The sequence below is a fragment of the Ahaetulla prasina genome, chromosome 3, assembly GCF_028640845.1.
Source record: "Ahaetulla prasina isolate Xishuangbanna chromosome 3, ASM2864084v1, whole genome shotgun sequence".
In the NCBI taxonomy this organism is placed as follows: domain Eukaryota; kingdom Metazoa; phylum Chordata; class Lepidosauria; order Squamata; family Colubridae; genus Ahaetulla; species Ahaetulla prasina.
In genome coordinates, this window is record NC_080541.1 from 190693104 (window position 1) to 190715304 (window position 22201).

The 22201-nt window shown below is 35.9% G+C and overlaps 1 protein-coding gene across 3 annotated transcripts in view; it reads left to right on the forward strand.

Annotated features, from left to right (window-relative positions):
* The window catches only part of RALGAPB (Ral GTPase activating protein non-catalytic subunit beta), a 75556-nt gene that overhangs the window by 31713 nt on the left and 21642 nt on the right, over positions 1–22201 (forward strand). For 2 of the 3 annotated variants that reach the window (XM_058175511.1, XM_058175512.1), the window contains exons 10-17: positions 5348–5549; positions 11380–11547; positions 13031–13145; positions 13774–13921; positions 14990–15054; positions 15174–15306; positions 20163–20296; positions 20678–20860. In XM_058175511.1, the coding sequence (XP_058031494.1) occupies positions 5348–5549; positions 11380–11547; positions 13031–13145; positions 13774–13921; positions 14990–15054; positions 15174–15306; positions 20163–20296; positions 20678–20860 (1148 nt within the window). The remainder of the gene's footprint in view (positions 1–5347; positions 5550–11379; positions 11548–13030; positions 13146–13773; positions 13922–14989; positions 15055–15173; positions 15307–20162; positions 20297–20677; positions 20861–22201) is intronic. The other variant, XM_058175513.1, reaches the window with a different exon arrangement.

The following is a 22201-nucleotide window of genomic DNA, read 5'->3' on the forward strand; positions in this document are numbered from 1 at the left end:
TTCATGTCTTTTGGAGTATAGGTTTTCTAATACTTGGCACATTCATTGGAAGAACAATGTGGAATCTTTCATTTCTAAGATTGATCAGAATTCCATTCTCACTTCTCTCAAGATTATTAGGGCTTTTTTCAGAATTTCTAATGGTTCAGGCACTCACTGATCACCCCAATTATTGTGCTCATTTCTTGCCATCTTTCTTTCCTGTTCTAATCTAAGGTTTTCTTGCTTGTCCTTTTGGACTATGTTGTTTCCATGTATGCTTTATCACTCCTCATAGAGTTTCAATCCTTAAAGCAACCATTGAGATTCTGTAGCTGCTTTTCATTTTTGGATGCAACTTTATCATACAGAATTCTGTACCTCATATTGCCATTCTGTATCATTTTATCCCAAGGCTTTCATTATATCTATTTTAGTCTCCCCACCTTTAGTATCCCTCCCTCCTAAAAACCAAGAGATCATTAGTTCTATTCCTGCCTTGGCCACGAAGTCTACATGTACATATGATTGTTTGTCTAAGGTGATAGTTCCTTGATTATTGTTGAGTGCTTAATTGTTTGGTGTTAATCATGGTATATATCATTGCTTATCTGGATATTGATTGCTGGCGAAGAAGTCTTCTGCTCTTTTTGGTTCCTTTTAGCAATAAACAAGCAATAAACAATAGCATAATCCAGAAAATACCAAGAAGTTAACAATATTCCCACTGGCAGGGTGTAGAGATGCTGTCTAGGAAATAATCAGACAAGAGAGGCAGGAGCTCCCAGTGACTTAACGGTTAGAGAAAATTTTTTAGGAAGGACTCGCCCTAATGAATTAAGGAATTAAAAGTGGTGGCAGGAAGTTTCTACTTTCAGACTTGCAGGATTCTGTTATTTACAATAAAATAAAATTAGGTCATCTAATTGTATCTCTTGTCTGATTTACCTGGGAGATCTGACACAGGCAAACTACTGTATATAAACACAAAGCAAACCCTGTTCCCTTCTATACTGAAGATATTGCCCAGCAAGCAACGAAGCTTAGAGAGCACCAAGGACTTCACAGTTCAACTCTGAACTACATATATTCTCTTCCATTGGGGACCAATTGATTAGTCACTGTAATCCCAGCAATACTGTCCTTGAGTGAATTTTACTGGTTGTTACCTGAGTACCCATCCCAATCAAAGCTGTTCCAGGCTTGGTCTGTTCCTGCCCTGAGCCATAATAAGAAATTGCCTCCAACCCACTTCCCTATCTCCCCCCACACCAACCCCAATCTCTTTCCTTTTGGCTGTTCTTCACCTTGCCTTGCCTTTGTGGAATGGCAAACAGCCCCAGAATTTTGCAACTCAGCAAGGAGTCACAGCCATCCCAGTCCCTTGCTACCCTGCACTTCAAGATTCCTGCCTCCCTGCAGTACACCATCCCAGTTGACTTTCATCACTGTCTTCTTGCTCCTGATGATGATGAGGCAGGTCCTGCTTATAATCACTCATGCCCTAATCAAGTCCAGATTTGACTACTGCAATGTGCTGTACATGGGGCTGCCCTTGAAGAATATCCAGAAACTTCAGTTGGTACAGTTTGCTCCTTTTAACAGTGTATGTTACATCTCTCTTCTGTAAGCTGCATTGGTTGCCAGTTTGCTTCTGGGTCTACCTCAAAGTGCTGGTTTTAATCTTTAAAGCCCTCCAAGACATGGGAGTGGGTTATCTGTATGTGTTTTAGATGAATGAAACCCTTGTTTAAAGGGTTTAAAGCTCTACAGAGCTACTGCTAAATTCAAATACACAAAACTGGACTAAGTGGATAGTGAGATCTGTTTGCTTTGTGAAGTGATAGGCAAATTCAGAAGAGTTGCAATAACTGAGTGAATAATTAACTGTTGTTAGACAAGGGGAATTGCTGGCCACTCAAGGAGTACTGTAGAGAAATGAAGGAATGCCTCTCCTTTCTGTAACTTCTCAACATTCAAGTGTCATGTGCCTGTTTGTGTAGGCTTAACTACATGTTATGCAGTATAAACTAATAAAGATTCACATGAATTTTTCACTCTAATTTCGAACCATTTTTCCCTGTTCTATCCTTTTGTTTTTAAGCCTTGCTTGCTACAAGGATTTTACTATGTTTTTCTATTCCTGTTTCTCTTAAAATAGAAACGTTATGTTATTTTAATCTTTTGACTTGGTGAAAGATTGTTTCTATGTTTAGTTGCTTGTTTTAAAAGGTAATTTGAATAGCAGTATTGGAATTACAGTACATTATTTCATTACTTTGAAGCACTATTGAAAGTAGTCCTTTGCACAAACATGTACTTTGTGGAAGGAACATTCTCTGCTTCAAGACTTGCCGGTCAAATCCTCCATTCTATACTAGAAATGCAAATAGGTTGCTGCAAAATTCTTATTTTTAGATAATCTTGAATCTGAACACGCACACGCACACGCATACACAAATATATATTGCTGTACCAAAAATGTCAACATAAAAGTGGATAAAGGGTTACTTAAAAAGTGCCCTTAAAGTAAGATAACAAATGTGCAAAAGGCATGCTTGTTGATAGCAGCTACAGATTGCAGAACCCTTGAAGAGATAGCTTGAAAAGTTCTATTTTCTTGCCTCAATTCTTCTCAATTAAGTTGTTATTCAGGGCTTCAAGCAGCCCTTGGTACAACACAGAGAAATTAGATGTGTTGCCTCACATTTTATCTAAAATGAGTGATTGCTGGGGAAGTAATAAACCATATGGGAAGTAGCTTTTCTAAAATTGGAGACATTTTTGTTTTATCAGTGGATATGATGGCATAATTAATTTTGCTTTGATTTATGCAGGAACTACTTTATGCAAAAGTACTTTACAGCACATAAGTAATGATTGAATTTGTTTTAGCTTTAATTTAAAACAATATATTTCTATTCCCACACAAATCTTCATAGTTACAAATTAATTAATTCCAGTGTGATCCTCAGAGTGAAATAAGATGCTTAATTATCTTTTACATTAAAAAGGATTTCTTATTAACCCCTTCCTGGTCTGTTTGTTTCCCAGATGATTTGTAATTTGGTAACCTTGAATAAAAGTTTCTTCTATTGTTTTTTTTTCCTCTGAAGAAAGGGTTTGAGTGATTACTAAAGCATTTTGCCATCCTAATGGAAACTGCAAATAAACAAATTGATCTGATGTGAGATAAACAGATAGTAAATTTTCTTTCTTCCCATCTCTTTATGATCTCTTTATAGTGTAGATCTTCATTTGCTGATATATGAATAAAAGCAAATTGCTTTCTGAATAATTCTGTAAAACTAAATGTACAATACATGAAACCCATGACAGTATTTTAAATCTTTCAAAATTCTGCATGAAATCATAATTTTGAACCGTAATGCTAATTTCCTATGTGTTTAACAAGCCTGCTAGATCATAAGCTTTTAATATGTTTCAAAACCCTAAACACTACTTAACTTGTAATTATAGTTTCATCATTTTAAAGTATTTTATAACTATTGCTGTCCTTTGATTTATTTCCATTTTATTTCTATTATCTTGCAGCATCTTTTATCCAAATTCTTCTTTCTTATAAATCTTGTAAGTAGGAACTAGTAGCTTCTCTTTAATTGCAGTCATGTTTTTTTCCTTTCTTTTTTTTTCATAATCCCATTTTTTAAATTTGTATCATTGTCATTCCTTGTAGCTGTTGCTCTTTACACGGGAAAGACAAGTAGCTGTGTGTGCTTTTTTAAACGGGGAAGATTGTTGGCAAAAGCAAATCTGCCTGACATCAGTCCCATCATTTTCCGTACTTTAGTCTGTGTTCGTGTCATGAATTATAGGAATTTGCACTAACCATGTTTTTTTTCCCATAAAGCTTCTTTTACACAGATCTGGTGTTTTGATTTGTATGCATTCTGCATGTAGTTTTTTCCTCCCCCTCCCCCCAATATAACATTATATGCTGGAGAGCTTATTCAGGACAAAAAATGGCTCATGGGAAGACACATAAAGATTTGGATTTAATTACCTTATGCCAAAATAAAATTAGTGAAGAAATTATCTTCATTTAAAAAAAGACAATAAAATTTATTTTAACCTATTCCTTCTAAATCACCAATCTGTTAGTAATAAACATTCAGTGCATGGGCAGAGCTTCTGTTTGTAAGACTATAGTTGACATCGGCTGCATCCTATGTAGCTTTCTCAGAAGCAACTCTGAGTTTTGAATTCAGTGAGACTTTTGAGGAAGCCAGCATAGGATTATGCTGTAAAATATCTTTCTCCATTCCCCTAAATAAGGTAGAATTGGACTAACAGTTGCTTTTTTTTTTTTAGTACTGGAGTTATTCTTTTTTGTGAGCATCCATCTGCATGATCTTAAACTGTTCATATTTGCTAGAATTCACCTAACATATCTGGAAAAAAGGAATTGGATAGGGGACATTCTGGCTGACAGCTGGAAGAAATTGAACAGTTACATGTTTCAAGAGAGCATTAATGACAGTAGAGGTTTGTGAATAAAATATGCTCGGTGCCTGTTGGAAAAAATTTAGCGACAGAAAGAGAAGAGTGAATTCCTTGTAGCTTCCTGATGTATTTTAAACTGTATTGAATTTTTTTCCTCAATCCATGCCACCAAAAGTTTCATAAGCATGCAGGAATTCCCATCTCAGGTCACTTTTGCCATACCATCCCTTGTGTATCTCATAAAAGCGACTCATTACTTCTGGAAAGCAGGCTTGATGAAGACAAAACAACTGTAGGAGAAAAACATTGACACGTGTATGGAAGGCATTTCCTTCTGAGCATTTTCTCGGTGCCATAGAAATATATCTCTTGGCTTTTTTGAAGCAATATTTTCCATAGACATGATTTGGAATTTGACATCTGCCTGCATCCTTATTTCTAGTTTCAGTAAAGACTCACAATAGTGGCAAAGGGTAAAGGAGAAGTAATTGGGAACCTGGGAGCTTGCTGGATAGTTAAAAGGTCAAGTCACGTTTTTGAGGATATAAAGGATTTATATAGTGGGTAAAAAAAATTAATGACATTGCTGTAAAACAAGTTTCAGGGCTTTTGTTGATGCATCTGGCTGAGAATGTGAATGGAGCAGAGGCTTCTGCGCTTAGGTAGCATGGATTGCTGAAGGAGGAGATGATTTACTTGTGTGTGAAGGTGAAAAGGAAATAATTTTCTTACAAAAGTCATAGTCCCTAAATGCTTTATAAACAGAGGCATTAACATAAATGCAGTAAACTAATGTTTTTTATGATTACTAAATTTGACATGATCTTTGTGTCCAGGATCCCATGAGCCTATTGGATATGCTTTCAAATGTAATGAAACTCTGTGCTTCTTGTTTTTGTTTTAGCTATAGCAACTCAAGCAAATATGGAGTTTCGCAGGAAAGGCTCACAAATGTCTGCAGAGACTGTGGCTTCCAATCCTATGTTTGATGCAGGGGAATTTTCTGACAACTATGAATCTGGCAGAGCAGAGGCATGTGGAACACTCTGTAGAATATTTTGTAGCAAGAAAACCGGAGAAGATATACTGCCAGCCTACTTATCTCGGTACCGATTTACATGTTGAATTGTTCAAATATTCTGTTCTTTACCTTTGCTACATATGAAGGGGTTTTTCCAGCTTCTTAATGTTTGGGCACTTCAGAGATTGGATTGTAAATTAAGTAATTTTAAATTAAAGCGCATTCTATCAATTTGGGTACATAAAAGCACAATATCTTGGATTCCACCTTTTTTAAGCAAATAAAATACAGTTTTCCTCATCATATGCTTCCCACACCACTTTAGGAAAAAGTTAATCTGAAGAGGGTGTAATAATAACAATAATAAGGAAAGTAGCAATTCTTCTCTCTTTTTCCCATAAAACTTCATTAGACTTCAACAAAAGATGCAATGTAAGGAAAAGAAAGGATTAGAAAAAGGAAAGCTCGAGAACAAAAATAGTGCAGAAAAGTATTAGAAAAAGAATTACTTCCAATTTTCTTCGATACAGATACAAATGTAAATTATATTAATCTCTTGCTCTAAAATTAACAATACTATTTATTTAATCATAAATCCAATTGTCAAACTCTAAAATTAAAGTTTCATTTCTTTTAGTTTCAAGCAAAATGTCCGTAATTGCTTTCTAAGTAAAAAACAGTGCTAGAGAAGTCTGTTCTTTGATCAAAACAATCCATTTTGCCATCTCAGCCATTTCCATTAAGTCCACTCTTCATTCTTTTATTGTAGGAATTTGTAAGTCCTTCCACTTTTGCATAGAGAAATCTCCTTACTGTTGTCATATACAGAAACAAGATTTCTTTCAATTAATTTATCCATCAAGGCCTGAAAGGAAAACTCTGGTTTCATTTGTAAATTCATTTTAAGAGTTCTCTGAATTAAAATACATATCTGATCCCAATATTTCTTAGTTTTTTTATATGTCCACCAAAAATAATAAAAAGTATCTTCGCATTGATTATATTTCCAACATATATTTGATACTACCTTATACATATTTTACAACTTATCAGATGTTAAGCACCAAAAGTACATCATTTTATAAAAATTATTTCATACTATAATTCAATGTAAATTTCAAATCTTTAATTCTCATACTCTCCCATTGAATAAGCATTATATTGTATCCAGATTTTTTTTTACTCACTTAATCATACAATCTTTAACATCTTCCATATTCAATTTCAATAAAGGTTTATGCATCTTATCAATAACATGCTCATCATTAGAACACAAACCCAATTCAAAATCAGTTTACTCATAAGATCATAATTCTTGCCCAATTTAAATCTTTCTGTCAATTGAGTGTGAGCAAACCATTGACAAGTGTGACCTCCTGTTTCCAATTTTCCCCTTGTTTTTAATTTTGGTTTTCCTTGAAGAATAAACCAGCATAGGTCAACTAGGTTTGTGTAACTATCCTTTGTCTTAAAAAAACCCCTTCTTGTGTGAGTTTTGGGATAATCTTGCTTTAAACCGCTTCCAAACCCTTATATGGCTCACCTAATAAAATGATTTTTTAAATCTATATTAACCTTAACTTTGTCATACCAGAAATAGCTGTGCCACCCAAATGTCAAATCATGTTGTTCCAACTCTAATAACCTCCCACTTCTCAAAGTCATCCAGTCCATACAATAGGCAGCAAAATACAGTTTTAAATCAGATAATCCTAGCCCACCTCTTTCTTTAGCATCTTGAAACAATTTATATTTAAATCTTGTTTTTTTATCCTGCCATACAAACTTGCAAATAACTTTTTGCCATTACTGAAAAAGGTGCTTCAAGGCAAATAGCAATTCTACAGTTGTTTGGCAGAACAACTGAAAAAGGTGCTTCAAGGCACCTTCTAATAACATTTATAAGAAAGAATGTTTATATGAAATGTGAAACTGTTAATCCAGATTGCATGTTTCAGATGAAATGGTTGTGACTATGAAAAGCAAATGAATACTCATTTTTCCCATTGTCCTTTTGTAATGCATGGTGGCATATTGTGACTACTGTCATGTTTATGCAATTGGCATCATTGATTATTATAGTTGAGAAACAGGTAACATAATATATGTAACTTCTAGGAGAGAGGAAAAGCTCTCATTCATAGGGTACCAATTGTAATGGTGCTTTTTTTATTTGTGTTATGTAATTATGCATATAGCTTAATGTGGAGAGTCTTATTTTTTACAGGGAAGGACAGAAGTATAAGTAGTCAGTCCCTGAATCTTTTTGTATAAAGAAAATATAGTATTTTAAATTACTTCTTCATGTTGGTGATTAGTAAATGACTTCAAATCAGATGAACTTATGCTTACCTTTTATTTTTAGTGTTCTAAAAGTGGGTCATGATGTGCTAAATAGACATACTTCTTTGGGTTTAAATTGTAATTTACTCATTGTGTTTGAAAGATTTCGTTGCCATCCCAGCATAGTAACTGTAGGGTAGCCCTGGTGGTTAGGTTTTTAGCTAGAAGAAAAAAATGATAGAAGAACAAAATGATACCAGAGTCTTAGATTTTAAAAGAGCTGATCTTAATAAACTCAGAGAGAACTTGGAAAAAATTCCTTGGATGAAAATCCTAAAGGGGAAAACAACTCAAAAATCTTGGGAAACTGAAAAATACGATCATAAAAGCCCAGACCAGTGCAATACTGCTGAGAAAGAAAAACAAGAAATCCAAGAAGAAACCAGCACACAAAGATCTCTCTGACAAATTAAAAGACAAAAAGGACAAATACAAAAAATGGAAAGACGCATAACTAAGGCAGGATATCAGTAGACAGCCAGAATCTGCAAAGACAAAGTCAGGAAAGCAAAGGCTCGGAATGAACAAAGACTTGCAACGAAAGTCAAAGATAATAAAAAAAGTTTCTTCCAACACATAAATAACAAGAAAAAAAATCAAGGGAAGTCGGTCCACTAAAGAGAGAAGATGGCAAGGAAGTAACAGGCAATAGAGAAAAAGCAGAGCTGCTTAACTCATTCTTTGCATCGGTCTTCACACAAAAAGAAACTATAGCCCAACCTACCAGAAACATAACTGTAAAAAACAGACTGGAATTAAAAGTTAAAATAAGCCAAAAAATATAGAACACCTGTCTGATCTTGAAGAATACAAATCACCAGGACCTGATCCTTACATCCCAGAGTTTTAAAGGAGCTAGCAGATGCCATCTCAGAACCATTGGACCACATCTTTCAAAAATCCTGGAACACTGGGGAACTACCAGAGGACTGGAAAAGAGCTAATGTGGTTCCCACCTTCAAAAAAGGAAAAAAGAAAAAAAACAGACCCAGGAAACTACAGACCAATCAGCCTAACATCAATACCCGGGAAGATACTGGAAAAGATAATAAAAAAACAGATCTGCCAACTCCTAGAAATGAGTAAAGTAATAACTAGCAGTCAGCACGGGTTTGTTAAAAACAAATCATGCCAAACCAATCTTATTTCATTCTTCAACATAGTGACTAAATTGGTAGACCAGCGAAATACTGTCGACATAATATACTTCGACTTCAGCAAGGCATTCAACAAAGTAGATCACAACCTACTTGTGGGATAGATAGATTCACCACCAGATGGATTCGCAACTGGCTGACAAACCGTATTCAGCGTGTAGTCCTTAATTGGTCTAAGTCTACATGGAGAGAAGTAAGCAGTGGAGTGCCACAAGGTTCCGTCTTAGGCCCAGTACTCTTCAATATCTTCATAAATGACTTAGATGGGGGAATAGAAGGGAAAATTTTAGTATCACCAAATTTGCAGATGATACTAAGCTGGCAGGAATAGCTAACACTCTAGAACAGTGATGGGTATTGTGTGCCAGGATTGGGGGGGGGGGTTTGTGCACGTGCGTGCCAACACCCATAATTCTATGTGCCCTGCGCATGCAATCCACCTCCCCGCACTCTCCTGGCACACAATGGCCCGGTAGGCCCGTTTTTCTTTCTCACGTGGCTCCAGATCCTCTCTATGCATCTGGGGAAGGCGAAAACAGCCTTCCACACCCCCTTGAGACCCTCCGCAGGCCCAAAATGGCCCGCTTCCCAACTTCCGGTTGGACAGGAAGTTACGTTTTTTGCTGCCCCCAGCCTCCAGAGCCTTTCTAGGAGTGTCTGGAGGCTGGGGACAGCAAAAAATTCACTCCAGAGGGCCTGGGAAAGGCTGTTTTCTCCCTCCCTAGATGCATAGAGAGCCAGGTGAGAAAGAAAAACGGGCCTTCCCCCCCACCCCAGGCCCTCCAGAGGCAGGAAACAACCTGTTTCCCTACTTCTGGTGGGTCCAGCAGGCCCGAAAATCAGCTGGCCGGAGCTGAGCTGTGTTGCCCACTGATATGGCTACACGTGCCACAGGTTCGCCAACACGGCTCTAGAAGATAGGCTCAAGATCCAGAAGGATCTTGACAGATTTGAACACTGGACCCTATCTAACAAAATGAAATTCAGTGTAGAGAAAAGTAAAGTCTTACACTTAGGTAAGAAAAACCAAAAGCACACTTATAAACTGGGAAAAACCAGACTTAATAGCAGTGACTATGAAAGGGATCTTGGAGTCTTAGTAGACAATCAGCTAAATATGAGCCAGCAGTGTGCAGCGGCAGCTACAAAGCCAATGCAATTCTAAATTGCATTAACAGAGGATACAATAAAGATCAAGTGAGGTACTAATACCACTCTATAAAGCCCTAGTAAGACCACACCTAGAGTACTTCATCCAGTTTTGGTCAACACACTAAAAAAGATGTTGAGACTCTAGAAAAAGTGCAGAGGAGAGCAACCAGGATGATTAGGGGACTGGAGATTAAAATGTATGAAGAACAGTTACAGAAACTCGGCATGGCTAGTCTAGTGAAGAGAAGGACCAAGGGAGACATGATAGCAGTGTTCCAATATTTGGGGGACTGCCAGAGAGAGGAGGGGGGTCAAGCTATTTTCCAAGGCAGACAAAGGCCAGACAAGGAATAATGGATGGAAACTGACCAAGGAGAGATTCAACCTAGAAATGAGGAGGAACGTTCCGACAGTGAGAACAATCAACCAATGGAACAGCTTGCCTTCAGAAGCTTCATCACTTGAGACTTTCAAGAAAAGATTGGACTGCCATTTGTCAGAAATGGTATAGGGTCTCCTGCTTGAGCAGGAGGTTGGACTAGATGACTTATAACAGGGGTCTCCAACCTTGGTCTCTTTAAGACTTGTAGACTTCCAGAGTCCCTCAGCCAGCAAAAGCAAAGGTTGGAGACCCCTGACCTATAAGGTCCCTTCCAATTCTGTTAATCTGTTTAAATCCGAGGTGCAAATCCCCTCTCTACTAGGGAGTTTACTGGATGATTTGGTCAGTTATTCTCAGTCCAACATCTCATAGTTATTATGTAGATAGGGAGATATAAACTGTCTTGAGCTCTCAGAATAAAGATGGGATACAAATAAAAGTGGTATATAAATATAAGAAACAGTTCAGTGTAGTGGCTGAGGCCCCAGGCTAGAAACCTGGAGTCCATGAGTTCTTGCCCTGCCTTAGGCATGAAGCCATCCAGGTGGCCTTGGGCGAGAAGGAGGGAATGGCAAACCATTTCTGAAAAATCTTGCCAAAGAAACTGCAGGCAAGTCATTGAGAATAGCACACGATTGAATGGAAGGGGAAATAAATAAATGCAATAAATAACTGATACTTTAATTCAGCATCTGCAAGGCTGAACCATGCATGATAATTTTCAACATTTCATTTGAAACAGAAAAATGTAGCAGATGCTTTAGATGCTCATGATGCCTCAATATAAATGCCAAATTTCTCTTTGCTGTTGACCATCTAAAATTATCTTGATTTGCTAATACTTCTTTCCTAAACTGTTTATGTTTTTCTTTTTCTGCCAGGTTTTACATGCTTTTAATTCAGGGACTGCAGATAGCTGATTCTGTTTGCCACCCAGTTTTGGCTAGTGTTATCTTAAACTCCCCTGCCTTGTTCTGCTGTGACCTGAAGGGGATTGATGTTTTGGTTCCTTACTTCATTTCAGCACTTGAAACTATCTTACCTGACAGGTAAATTGATTACATTTATATTATAAACTGCTGAATATTTTCAGAACCACATAAGCGGGGTTACTATGTTGTCAAGGAATTCTACAAACTGTAACCTCAGCAGATCTGGAAAGTATCTGGTTGAGGAAGGCTGTTCTGTATTCTAAAGAATACAGGTCCAACAGTTCATTTAGCGACCGTTCAAAGTTACACTGAGGAAAGTGACTTATGATCATTTTTCACACTTATGATTGTTGCAGCATCCCCTCCATCATGTGAATGAAATTCGGATCCTTGGCAACTGACTCATATTTATGATGGCTGCATTGTCTCAGGTTCATATGATCTCCTTTTGCATCCTTTTGACAAGCAAAGTCAATGGGAAAGCCAGACTCACTTAACATACTAAGTGATATTAACTTAGCAACTGCAATGGTTCACTTAACAATTCTGATAAAGGTAGTAAAATGGGGCAAAATTCACTTAACAAATGTCCCGCTTAGCAACAGAAATTTTGGGCTCAATTATGGTCTTAAGTCGAGGACTACTTGTATTAACCCAGAAATACAGAGCAAAGGGCAAAGGGCAAAATGGAAGGGAAAGATTATTGATATAGTTTGTTATGTCTGAATGTCTTGTAGCATACATGTTATATGAATATTTATTAAAAGATATGCTATTTTATGTTATGCATTTTGGTCCCATTAAAAACGAATAAGAGAAATCGATAGAGTTGGGAGCACTAGATAATATTTTTTTATCTGTTTTAATTATTATTGATTTTTACTATTGATAGGCCAAGTAAATAACTCATTTTTGAGAAGCATGTATTTCAACATGTAGCTTTCATTATTATATTAGCTACAACTGTCAAACATATAGTTGCATTGATTTTAAAGCAGACTTGTTAAAGAAAGGATTGTCTTATATGGCTCCTTTATCTATGTTATAAATCTGATCATTTTGAGAGTAAAGTTACCTTTACATCAAATAGAGAAACATAGCATTAGTGTTGCTTCATCTATCCCAGTGCTATGAACACCAACTTATGGCAACTATCAGATAGGGATTTTTCCTGTCCTATCTAGAGATGCTGTGGATTGAAAGCAGGACCTTCTCCTTACAAAGTACTAACTTATATTTGACTAAGATGCTCAGTTCTCCAAAAGGTCTTGTGCAGTCCATCCATCTAAAATATTGACATCTTCTGAGGTAGAACACTGAGTATTTCAACAGAGTTGAATATCTTGTCCTTAACATCAGGTATAAATGAGATGAAATCACCTGTATTCACGCTGAATAAAAATTCCAATCTTTTCTGCCTACAATTTTTCCATTAAAATGAATGCATTGGGGTCTTCTACCAGCAAATCATGACATTTTGGTGAATCTTGAGCAAACATTAAATGTTACACTTACACATTTAAATAGGATATTTTTGTTTTGAAATGGAAGTGGTAGGTTTCAAAAAACTTATCATTTTGTTGTTGTTGTTTTTATCCAGGGAGCTCTCAAAATTTAAAACATATGTGAATCCCACAGAACTAAGAAGGGCCTCTATCAATATTTTACTGTCCTTGTTGCCTCTTCCTCATCATTTTGGAACAATCAAATCAGAGGTAATGGATTTTAGGGATTTTCAGTGATTTAAAAAAAAAATAGTCTAAATATAGCCAAACTAGCAATTAGTATAGGATACTTCCAAGTGCTAAAATGCCATTATTACATAGAAAAGAAATAAATTCACAACATGAATGAAAATATGTGGCTTTATTCTTGTATCAAGTAATACGTCTTTAAGACTTTAGGACTTTGGACATTGGTATACTATAATGTAATTTCAAATATACAGGATCATATACATATTTTGCATCTTGAGCTGGTAATACAGTGTGATAGTTAAGTAAGACTCATCTTTACTATACAGAAAGATTATGGACATCTCCTTTTGGGGTATTCTTACCACTCCATTCTTTTGGAGTTTCTTACTTACGATTCACAGTTCTATAAATACAAGTTTCTGAATATAACTGGAACTTTAATTACATTTTTTAAAATTGTTGGTTAGTATCAGTTTTACAGTTTATAGTTCATTTAATAGCTCTGCTGAGCAGTATTTCTTTCTTGCATTCTTTAGTTCAGAGTAGGAGTATAATATATTGGGAAAGTAAAATAGCATCCTTTTTTATTAGATAGTTGCTAAACACATGAAAGGGAATAAATACTATATTCAAATATGTTTTTCAGATCGTTCTGGAAGGAAAATTCAGCAATGATGAAAGTTCATCCTATGATAAACCAGTCACCTTTCTTTCTTTGAAACTGAGGCTTGTGAACATATTGATTGGAGCCTTGCAGACAGAAACAGACCCCAACAACACACAGATGATATTAGGTTGCTTTTCTATTTGATCCATGAGATGTGTGCTTTTGGAAAAAGCTTTGTGCATGTTACCTGAGCGATCATAAGAGCAGATTCCAGTTACTGAAGATTATAAACAGTTAACTTTTTTGTTTCCTTGGTATCCAGTATTAGGAGCCAGAGTGATAAATAACTGTTCTTCAAAATTTGTGAATGTGTTTTTACAATATTTGTAATGTTCTGATAACTTTAATTTGATCTTATTGATTAAGGAAATTAAAAATGAAATGATGTTCAGGTAGAAAGAAAAAAAATGAGTTTATACCTGATTGATACATATTACTGTGGTGGTAAGCAGAGAGCACAGGCTGTTCTATAGATTTGCACATACAGATGAATAATATTTTGGGGACTCATTTGAAGAAGATGTAATTTCTGAACAAATGACTCAAAGTATACTTTCCTTTGATAGCATTCAGAAAAAAACATTTTAAAAAAACTTAAGAATTTTTGACATTCAGTTGTTTTATAACACATTTATTTATTTATTTATTTATTTATTTATTTATTTATTTATTTATTTATTTAAACAATCCCCTCCCTCAAAATACACTTTTTTACCATATGCTTAATAGGCAATAAAGGGCAGTGTTTCTAGAAACACACAAAAAAGAGGAGAATCTTTCAAATACTAGCTGTGAAATAGTTTGCCCTAGCTGCAAACTATAAAGCTTTCACTATATGTGATTGCTTAAAAAATGGGCAAAACTGGCTCCGGTCTAACTCCATCCTGCTCCTCTTTGCATTCAGTGAACAGTGCACAAAGGAAAAATAATGATGGATAATCGCCCCCACCCAAAAAAACCTATGGATATAGTAGAATTGACCTGAAATCTGAAAGTGGTAAATGTGAATCTGAAAAGAAATGTCTAATTTTCAAAAATTGGGAGCAAAGCCTTCCCATGCAAAAAAGTCCTGGAATTATTTGTTGCATAGATTTTCACAAAATGGCAGTGAAAACAAATATCATTAGAAATAAGGTCACACAGACAGAGAAGTTAACAGAAAAAATATTGTCATATCTTAAATCTTCTTCTACAGGTGCAATGCTGAACATTGTGCAAGATTCAGCACTTTTAGAAGCTATTGGTTGCCAGATGGAAACGGTAAGATTTTTCTCATTTTTAAGAAGAGATGCTTTGGTGAGTCAAAGCAAATTATCCAATAAGCACAAACATTTTCTGAGAATAGCCTTCTCGTCAAAGCCTGATTTCTGAATTAACAGAATGGTGGTGAGAATCTTGTCCTGAAAAGTCACAGTCGCACTAACAGTGGGATTAGCACGGCAAGTGGAGGAAGCACAGAGCCAACAACTCCTGACAGTGAGAGACCCGCACAAGCTCTGCTGAGAGATTATGGTAAGATTGGCTACCTTAATACTTGCAAAAAACCTAGCCTACGAATTCCACTTTATTTAAAGTGGCATCTGCAAGGTTTTAAATGATTTACACTTTTTAATTGGGGGAAAAAGGATAAAACATATATTTTTGGTGAACTAGCAAAATTCAGCAGTTCTGTTCTGTTCCAGCAAGTATTTGGGTGATGGAGGAGGTAATGATTGCTTTTCAACAGATCTGGTTTAGTTTATTTTGTTTCGTGTTTATACAGATAATGTTTTAGAATATATATTTTAGTTTATGACTCTGTAAGCATCCTGAGTCTTGGAAAAGGGTAGATATAGATATAAATGATGCTAATAAACAAATAATTGTCATTATAAGGGACAGAGGGGGTAAGTTATTGGGTAACAATTGGTGTTTTTGCTTTTTTGCAAAGAACATAAATCTGCGCTTTTGCAAATTTATATTCTGCCTTTATTTTGTATAACTCAAGGGATTCCGCCTCCTATTTTTCCCCACAACAACAGGTGGTTTTGGAGAGTTTTAGTTTTAGAATAGTTTTCCTATCTATTTCGTTGTTGCTGCTTCCCACTCACCCACTCTTTCAGTATTGTTACTTTTTCATTTTGAAAAGATGTTTTCATTCTGATCAATATTTACAGCCTTCAGAATGCTACTAAATGTGTATAATATTCAGTCTGGTTTTTGTGGCCCCATGTATTGTGTTGGAATAGTCTAATAGCAATAGCACTTAAATACCGCTTTACAGTGCTTTATAGCCCTCTCTAAGCGGTTTACAGATTCAGCATATTGCCCCCAACAGTTTGGGTTCTCATTTTACCCACCTCAGAAGAATAGAAGGCTGAGTCAACTTGAGCCTGTTGAGATTTAAACTGCCAAATTGCAGGCAGCTGGCAGCAGAAGTAGCCTGCAATACTGCACTCTAACCACTGTGCCACCATGCTAATGTCGATGTAATTGGGGGGAATGTAAATAACTTTACTAGATGTTGCAGTTCCCAAATCTTTGCTTTGGTTTCAGTTTTTTGACCCCCTCTGTTTGTATTTATTGCGCTAAATGTATACTGTGTTCTTGAATTAGTTGGAAAAACCCAAGATTCATTAATCAATATTAATCAGATGTATATAAAACATTGTATGTGCACAAATATGTGTGTTATATGTGTTTCTACTACATTTGAAGATCATTATTCTACCTAACTCTTTTCATTGTAGAATTCACTTCAGGACCTGGCAGAGTAGTACATATTTGTCTCATTTAGAACATACTGGTATACTTTGCTGTGGCAACTGAAAGCCGGAATGACTCTTTTGACTAGAAAAGCTTGTTTTCATATGTATTAAGAAGCAATTGTTATCTGAGCTTACAGATTTCTGAATCTGATAAACCAATACCAGTTGAAGATCAGTTTCTTTGATAAAGTTAGAGATCCCAGTCATCCTTCCTAAGAACCCAGAAGGCACTTGTAATAAATTCACCAGAAAGGCAACTCTTTGCATATCTAATTATCCATCTGAATCCCTTTCTACCACTAATGACAATATAAAACCATCACTTTTAGGTAAAGCATCAGATAAGTTGTTCTTACTACATGACTTATCAGACAATTAATAATTTCACTGAGGTAGACTAGTGTTCTGTGTTTTTATGGAGGAATGTAGTATGTTATCTGATTGATCTTTGAAGTCCTGTATACTTTTTAAAATTATTTTTTCATTACTTTAACATATGAATATAAAAGAGAAAAATAACTGAAGAGAAAAAGGAGAATAAAAAAATTACATATAAAGTCATTATGAAATCTTAACTATATGGAATAATATTCTTTCCATTACAGGTAATTCTCAGAGCTTAATAACTCTTTGAAGTTACAACATATACTTAAAAAGCTACTTCTGACATACCCTTGAAGTTACAACTGCACACACACACGGTCCCATAATTGCATTTCAGGCGGTTGGTAGCAGGCTCCCATTTACAGCTAGTTGCAGTATCCTATGATCATGTGACCGTGATTTGCAAAGTTTTATGTTGTTTTCAGGCAAAAAATGGCATAAAGCATCTATTGGCCATGCTGGGTTTTCTTGATGGCCACCTGTTTCACCTAACAATGATGCTATTAGTATACGTGCTACATTTAGCAATTTTTAGGCAACCCTTCTTTCAATAACTCGGTAGTGTAAAATAAAGTTATTTTTTTCCAATGACGAAAACCAATATATATGCAATTTTCAATCTGGAATTGTCTCAAAATATAAATATCTCTTGAGCATAAGTTTTAAATTATATTTCAGTCTCAGCTGCTTTTAAATATGCTTTGCTCTATAATGAAGGAAACGTAATGGAACTGTTAGGAAAAGCAGAACCAGGTCTCTGCCAAGATATCAGAGGAGTCACATAATGTTAACTATGCCAGTAGTAGGGTTTTTTTATTAGAACATTTCATTCTGTAGAGAACTTTGATTCAGATTAATGCCCAGGGATCAAAGTGAAAGATTTTTTTTACAAAAACCATATAATAGCAAAACTTGTAATACCTAAAAGATCGTGAAACACTTTTGAACTTAAAATTTGTAATTTTTTTCATACATATGTAGTGTTCTTGTCATGCTTGAGGCAACTTTTTATCTTGTTTAAGATGGCTCACACCAGTGACTAAAATGATTCTGAGAATAATAATAAAAAACAGCATAAAGCCGTAATAATGCGACATGTACAAGAATAATCATTTAGAAGTCTTCCCTATAGACTCTGCTTCTTGTCTCTTGCCTTTCCTCCCTGAAATTAGTAGTCATGATGTATTTCCAGAGTAAAGAACACATTTTATAGCCTCAGGGTAGCTAAGTTAAGTGAAATTAACTTTTCAGCTTATTATAGCATTAACCAGTCTTGTTTAATTAGTGATTTTTGAGTGAGGGCTTATGTAATGTACTTAAATGAGTCTCACTTTGCCACTACATAATAGATGTTATTGATTGGACATGAGGTTGCAGAATTTTACTTCCCAACTTAATCAGTAGAACTCTGTTATGATCAAAACCTAGCTTTAACAAAGAAACGTACAGAAAAAATATACAAAATATACAAAAATAAACAAGCCAGATTTATGTGACTGGAAGTGCGCTCTAGGAAGCTTCTTTAAGTTAAGTGGTAAAACTTACTGGTATTATAGGTGACCTGGACATTTTTTGTCAGTTAGTACAAAAGCTAAGTAATCCTCTGACTGCCCTGGAGTCATTGTTAGAAAAGAAATCACCATTTTTTAAAATGTAAACTCAAATAAAAATGGCAATGTTATAGTGTACCTGTAATAGTTTCTCCATTCCACAAAGGCTAAGCTGGCAAATTAAAGGAATATTATAGTATTTCCCTTCTAGGAATGTAGAGGGAAGGGCATTGAAACATACCCTTGTGAAAACCCAATTATATACGTGGGATAGACCAATGTAGAAAGATAAGATGTAATGACTCTCCTATCAAAGTAGGGCAGAAGATTAAACTTCAATACTAGATCCAGGAAGTGTTGTGTAATCAATTCCTTAGCCTGATCCTTGTTTAATATACATAAATTAATTAGGAATAGGCCACACAATGTGATTTTTCCAGTTAAAGACTTTCTTCCAATTGGAATAAAAATTATTACTCTGCATTAGGTGGGTCAAACTGGATGGACTCTAATTAAGTGTACTTTATTGCTGCTATCCACATTCTAATTTTTACTTTGGCAAGATCAGCCTCTAACCTAAGGACTGCATTAGCAACATTTTTAGGTGCATCATTTCCTAACTTAACCTTCAGCATATTATTTGGGAATTGTAGAAAGTCCAGTATATCTAAAGACCATTCTAATCTGAATTGTTTGGCCTGTGCTCCATCTTTTTTGTCTAAAAGGATCAATCTCAATGATGGTATTAAAGCTGATGCAAAATGCCCATATGTTATTGAGTTTTTGATTAATGTGAGTTCAAAGTACAGAGACAAAAGTCCATTAGTGACCGTGAATTGATTTATAATGTATGTGAGTGCAACAAATATATTTGTAAAGGCAAAAAAAAACCTGGCAAAAAATATCAAAAATAGATTCTAAGAGGTATTAAGCCACTTGGTGTGCTTTGCCATGTATTAACCCTATGACGGCTTCCAAAATGCTCATTCCTGGTAAACGAGGAGAAGCCAGTATTTCTGTTATATTTTGTGAAAAGAGATCTAGTTCCATATTATTTTGTGCTTTAGGAGTAGTTTGTGCTTTCAGTAAGGTAATAGACTTCTAAAATATTGAATTATGAAAGTAGTAAGCCTTAGGCATGGAAAAGTTCTTTGTTTTTATCAATACAATAATATTACCAACTAAAACCTAGACTTTGCAACAGAAAAGGTTGGTTGGGGAAAGGTGAGTTTTTTTAACTTGTCATTCTGAACTATGCTCAAATTTTCCATTTCTGGAAAAAGATAATATTTAAATAACAGAACATTAAACATAGGGTATTGTTAGCTACATAATAATGTTACATTTATTTTGCTCAAGTTTTAGTTCCTGCTAAAAATGGTATTTCAAAATTTATCACAAAAATACGATAGCAAGGCCTGAGAACACACAAAAAATTTAGGTTAGCCAAATTTATCATTGGCAACATTGACCAATGTTTTAGATTAGTATTTAGCTACCTTAATTAACATTCAGAGTATAAGTTACTTCCTGTTGAATGTTTTACTTCCCAGAGGAGTGTGTACTTTGTTTTCTGTGTGTATTGTGGCTGCTTTAGCTTCTGTCTGATGGACTGCTTTGCTAATTGTCACTAATGCTTAGTTGTTTTCCCTCCCTGTGGTGTGTGGTATTGGGGTTTATATCCTAGCTCTTCATACAGATACTGCAGCTGGACTCCTGATCCGCAGCATTCATTTGGTAACACAGAGGCTCAACGCACAGTGGAGACAGGAAATGAGCATTTCACTAGCTGCATTAGAGCTACTCTCCGGCCTGGCAAAGGTGAGCATTAGGGAATCTTCAGAGAATTATTTGGGTTAGACTGGAGGATTTGGGTTTATCTTCCCTTTACTTCTTTACCAAAATGTCTTTCCTCCTTTGGGAATGTCTAGCAGAGCTGGCAATGTAACTTGTTCCATAGTAGGATCACAAAAAACACTGAATTGAATAGCAATTAAATGAAATAAAATTAGTTAAAAACAAAGCTCTTTAAGTCAAAAGCATTTAAAAGAAAATAAAAATCCAGTATCCATGGGCCTTTTGCATTACATCCTATAGTTTGGTATATTGAATTCACTTGCACGTTTATGGGGTTTTAATTTAGATTTAACGTAGAGAGTGATTTCCTAAAGCTAAGCAACTTTTTTGTACTTCTCATGACAGATGAAGGTTGGCGTTGACTCTTCTGATAGGAAGAGAGCAATTAGCTCTGTGTGCTGCTACATTGTGTATCAGTGTAGTCGTCCAGCTCCTCTCCATTCTAGAGATCTCCATTCCATGATAGTAGCAGCGTTTCAGTGTCTCTGTGTATGGCTCACTGAACATCCAGACATCCTTGATGAAAAGGTGAGTGAAAATACCACTCTTATAAGCAGTTATTTCTAACAATTAGTTCCTTTTAAAATTTTAAACAATACAGTTAAAAGATGAACAGTGGTAGATGCAAGCATTTTGTATTGACTCTATCAGTACTTACATTGCAATAACACAATTGAAATCAGCCTCAACTATAAGATCTAGCAAGAGCATTAATTAAGCCTATAATGTGTGCAGGAAAGCAACCAATGACAAGCCTTACGCCCACAGGAGGCGTAGATTGACATACAGCTGTTTCTGCACGCACAAGGGAGGCTTCAATTGGTTAATGGCAACTGCTTCGCAAAACACAGAAAACAAGAGTTACTATGGCACATTAAAACTTTTTAAACGCAGAGTTTGGATCCACCTGGTGGCCCGTAGCTAGTAAATGCTGTGCAATGACTGAAGATGGCATTTTATGGTTATGATTTGCTGCTGTTGTTGTTGGATTACTCAGTGCTGTCTGGACCCATTTCGGAAGATGCTCCTTTATTCTGAAAGCCAAGCACCTATCAGTTCTGCCGATGTAATTGTCTTTTAACCCTGTTATTGTAACGTAGTTACTGATGAGTCAATACGAAATGCTTGCATCTACCGCAGTTCGTCTTTTAACTCTAGTGTATAAATAGTTATTTGTGGCAATAACTAGAAGTCCTCAACTTATAACCATTTCTTTATTGACTGTTTGAAGTTGCAACAGCACTGAAAAAGGTGATTGAGGACCATTTTTCACATTTACAACTATTGCAGCATCCCTTTGGTCACATGAGCAAAATTCAGTTGCTTGGCAACTGTTTCATGTAATCACCTTTTGTGATGGCGAACCTATGGCATGCATGTCCAAAGTGGCACGCTAAACCATGACACCCGGGACACACGGCCTTGCCTGTTTGTCTTCTGGGTTTCTGGTGCACATGCACGCATGACGATCAGCTGTCCTTTGCATGTGCGGCAATGCCAGAAACTGTTGAACGCATGCATGCCAGCTAGCTGATTATCGGGCACGCATGCGCGCCAGAACCTGGAAGTTCAGCTTTTCTGGAGCGCAATCCCTTCACGCACACCAGCAGTGCTGAAAACTGGTCTGTATGTGTGAGCCGGTCAGCTGATTGTCGGGTGCGGTCATGTAATCACCTTTTGTAACCTTCTCACAAGCAAAGTCGATAGGAAAGCCAGATTCACTTAACAACTGACAAGAAATGTTGTAAAAATGGGGCAAAACTCACTTAACAAATGTCTTGTTTAGCAACATAAATTTTGAGTGCAATTGTAGTCATAAGTTGAGGAATACCTGTACATCTTTCTACAGTGTGTCTGCATGTTTTGTTT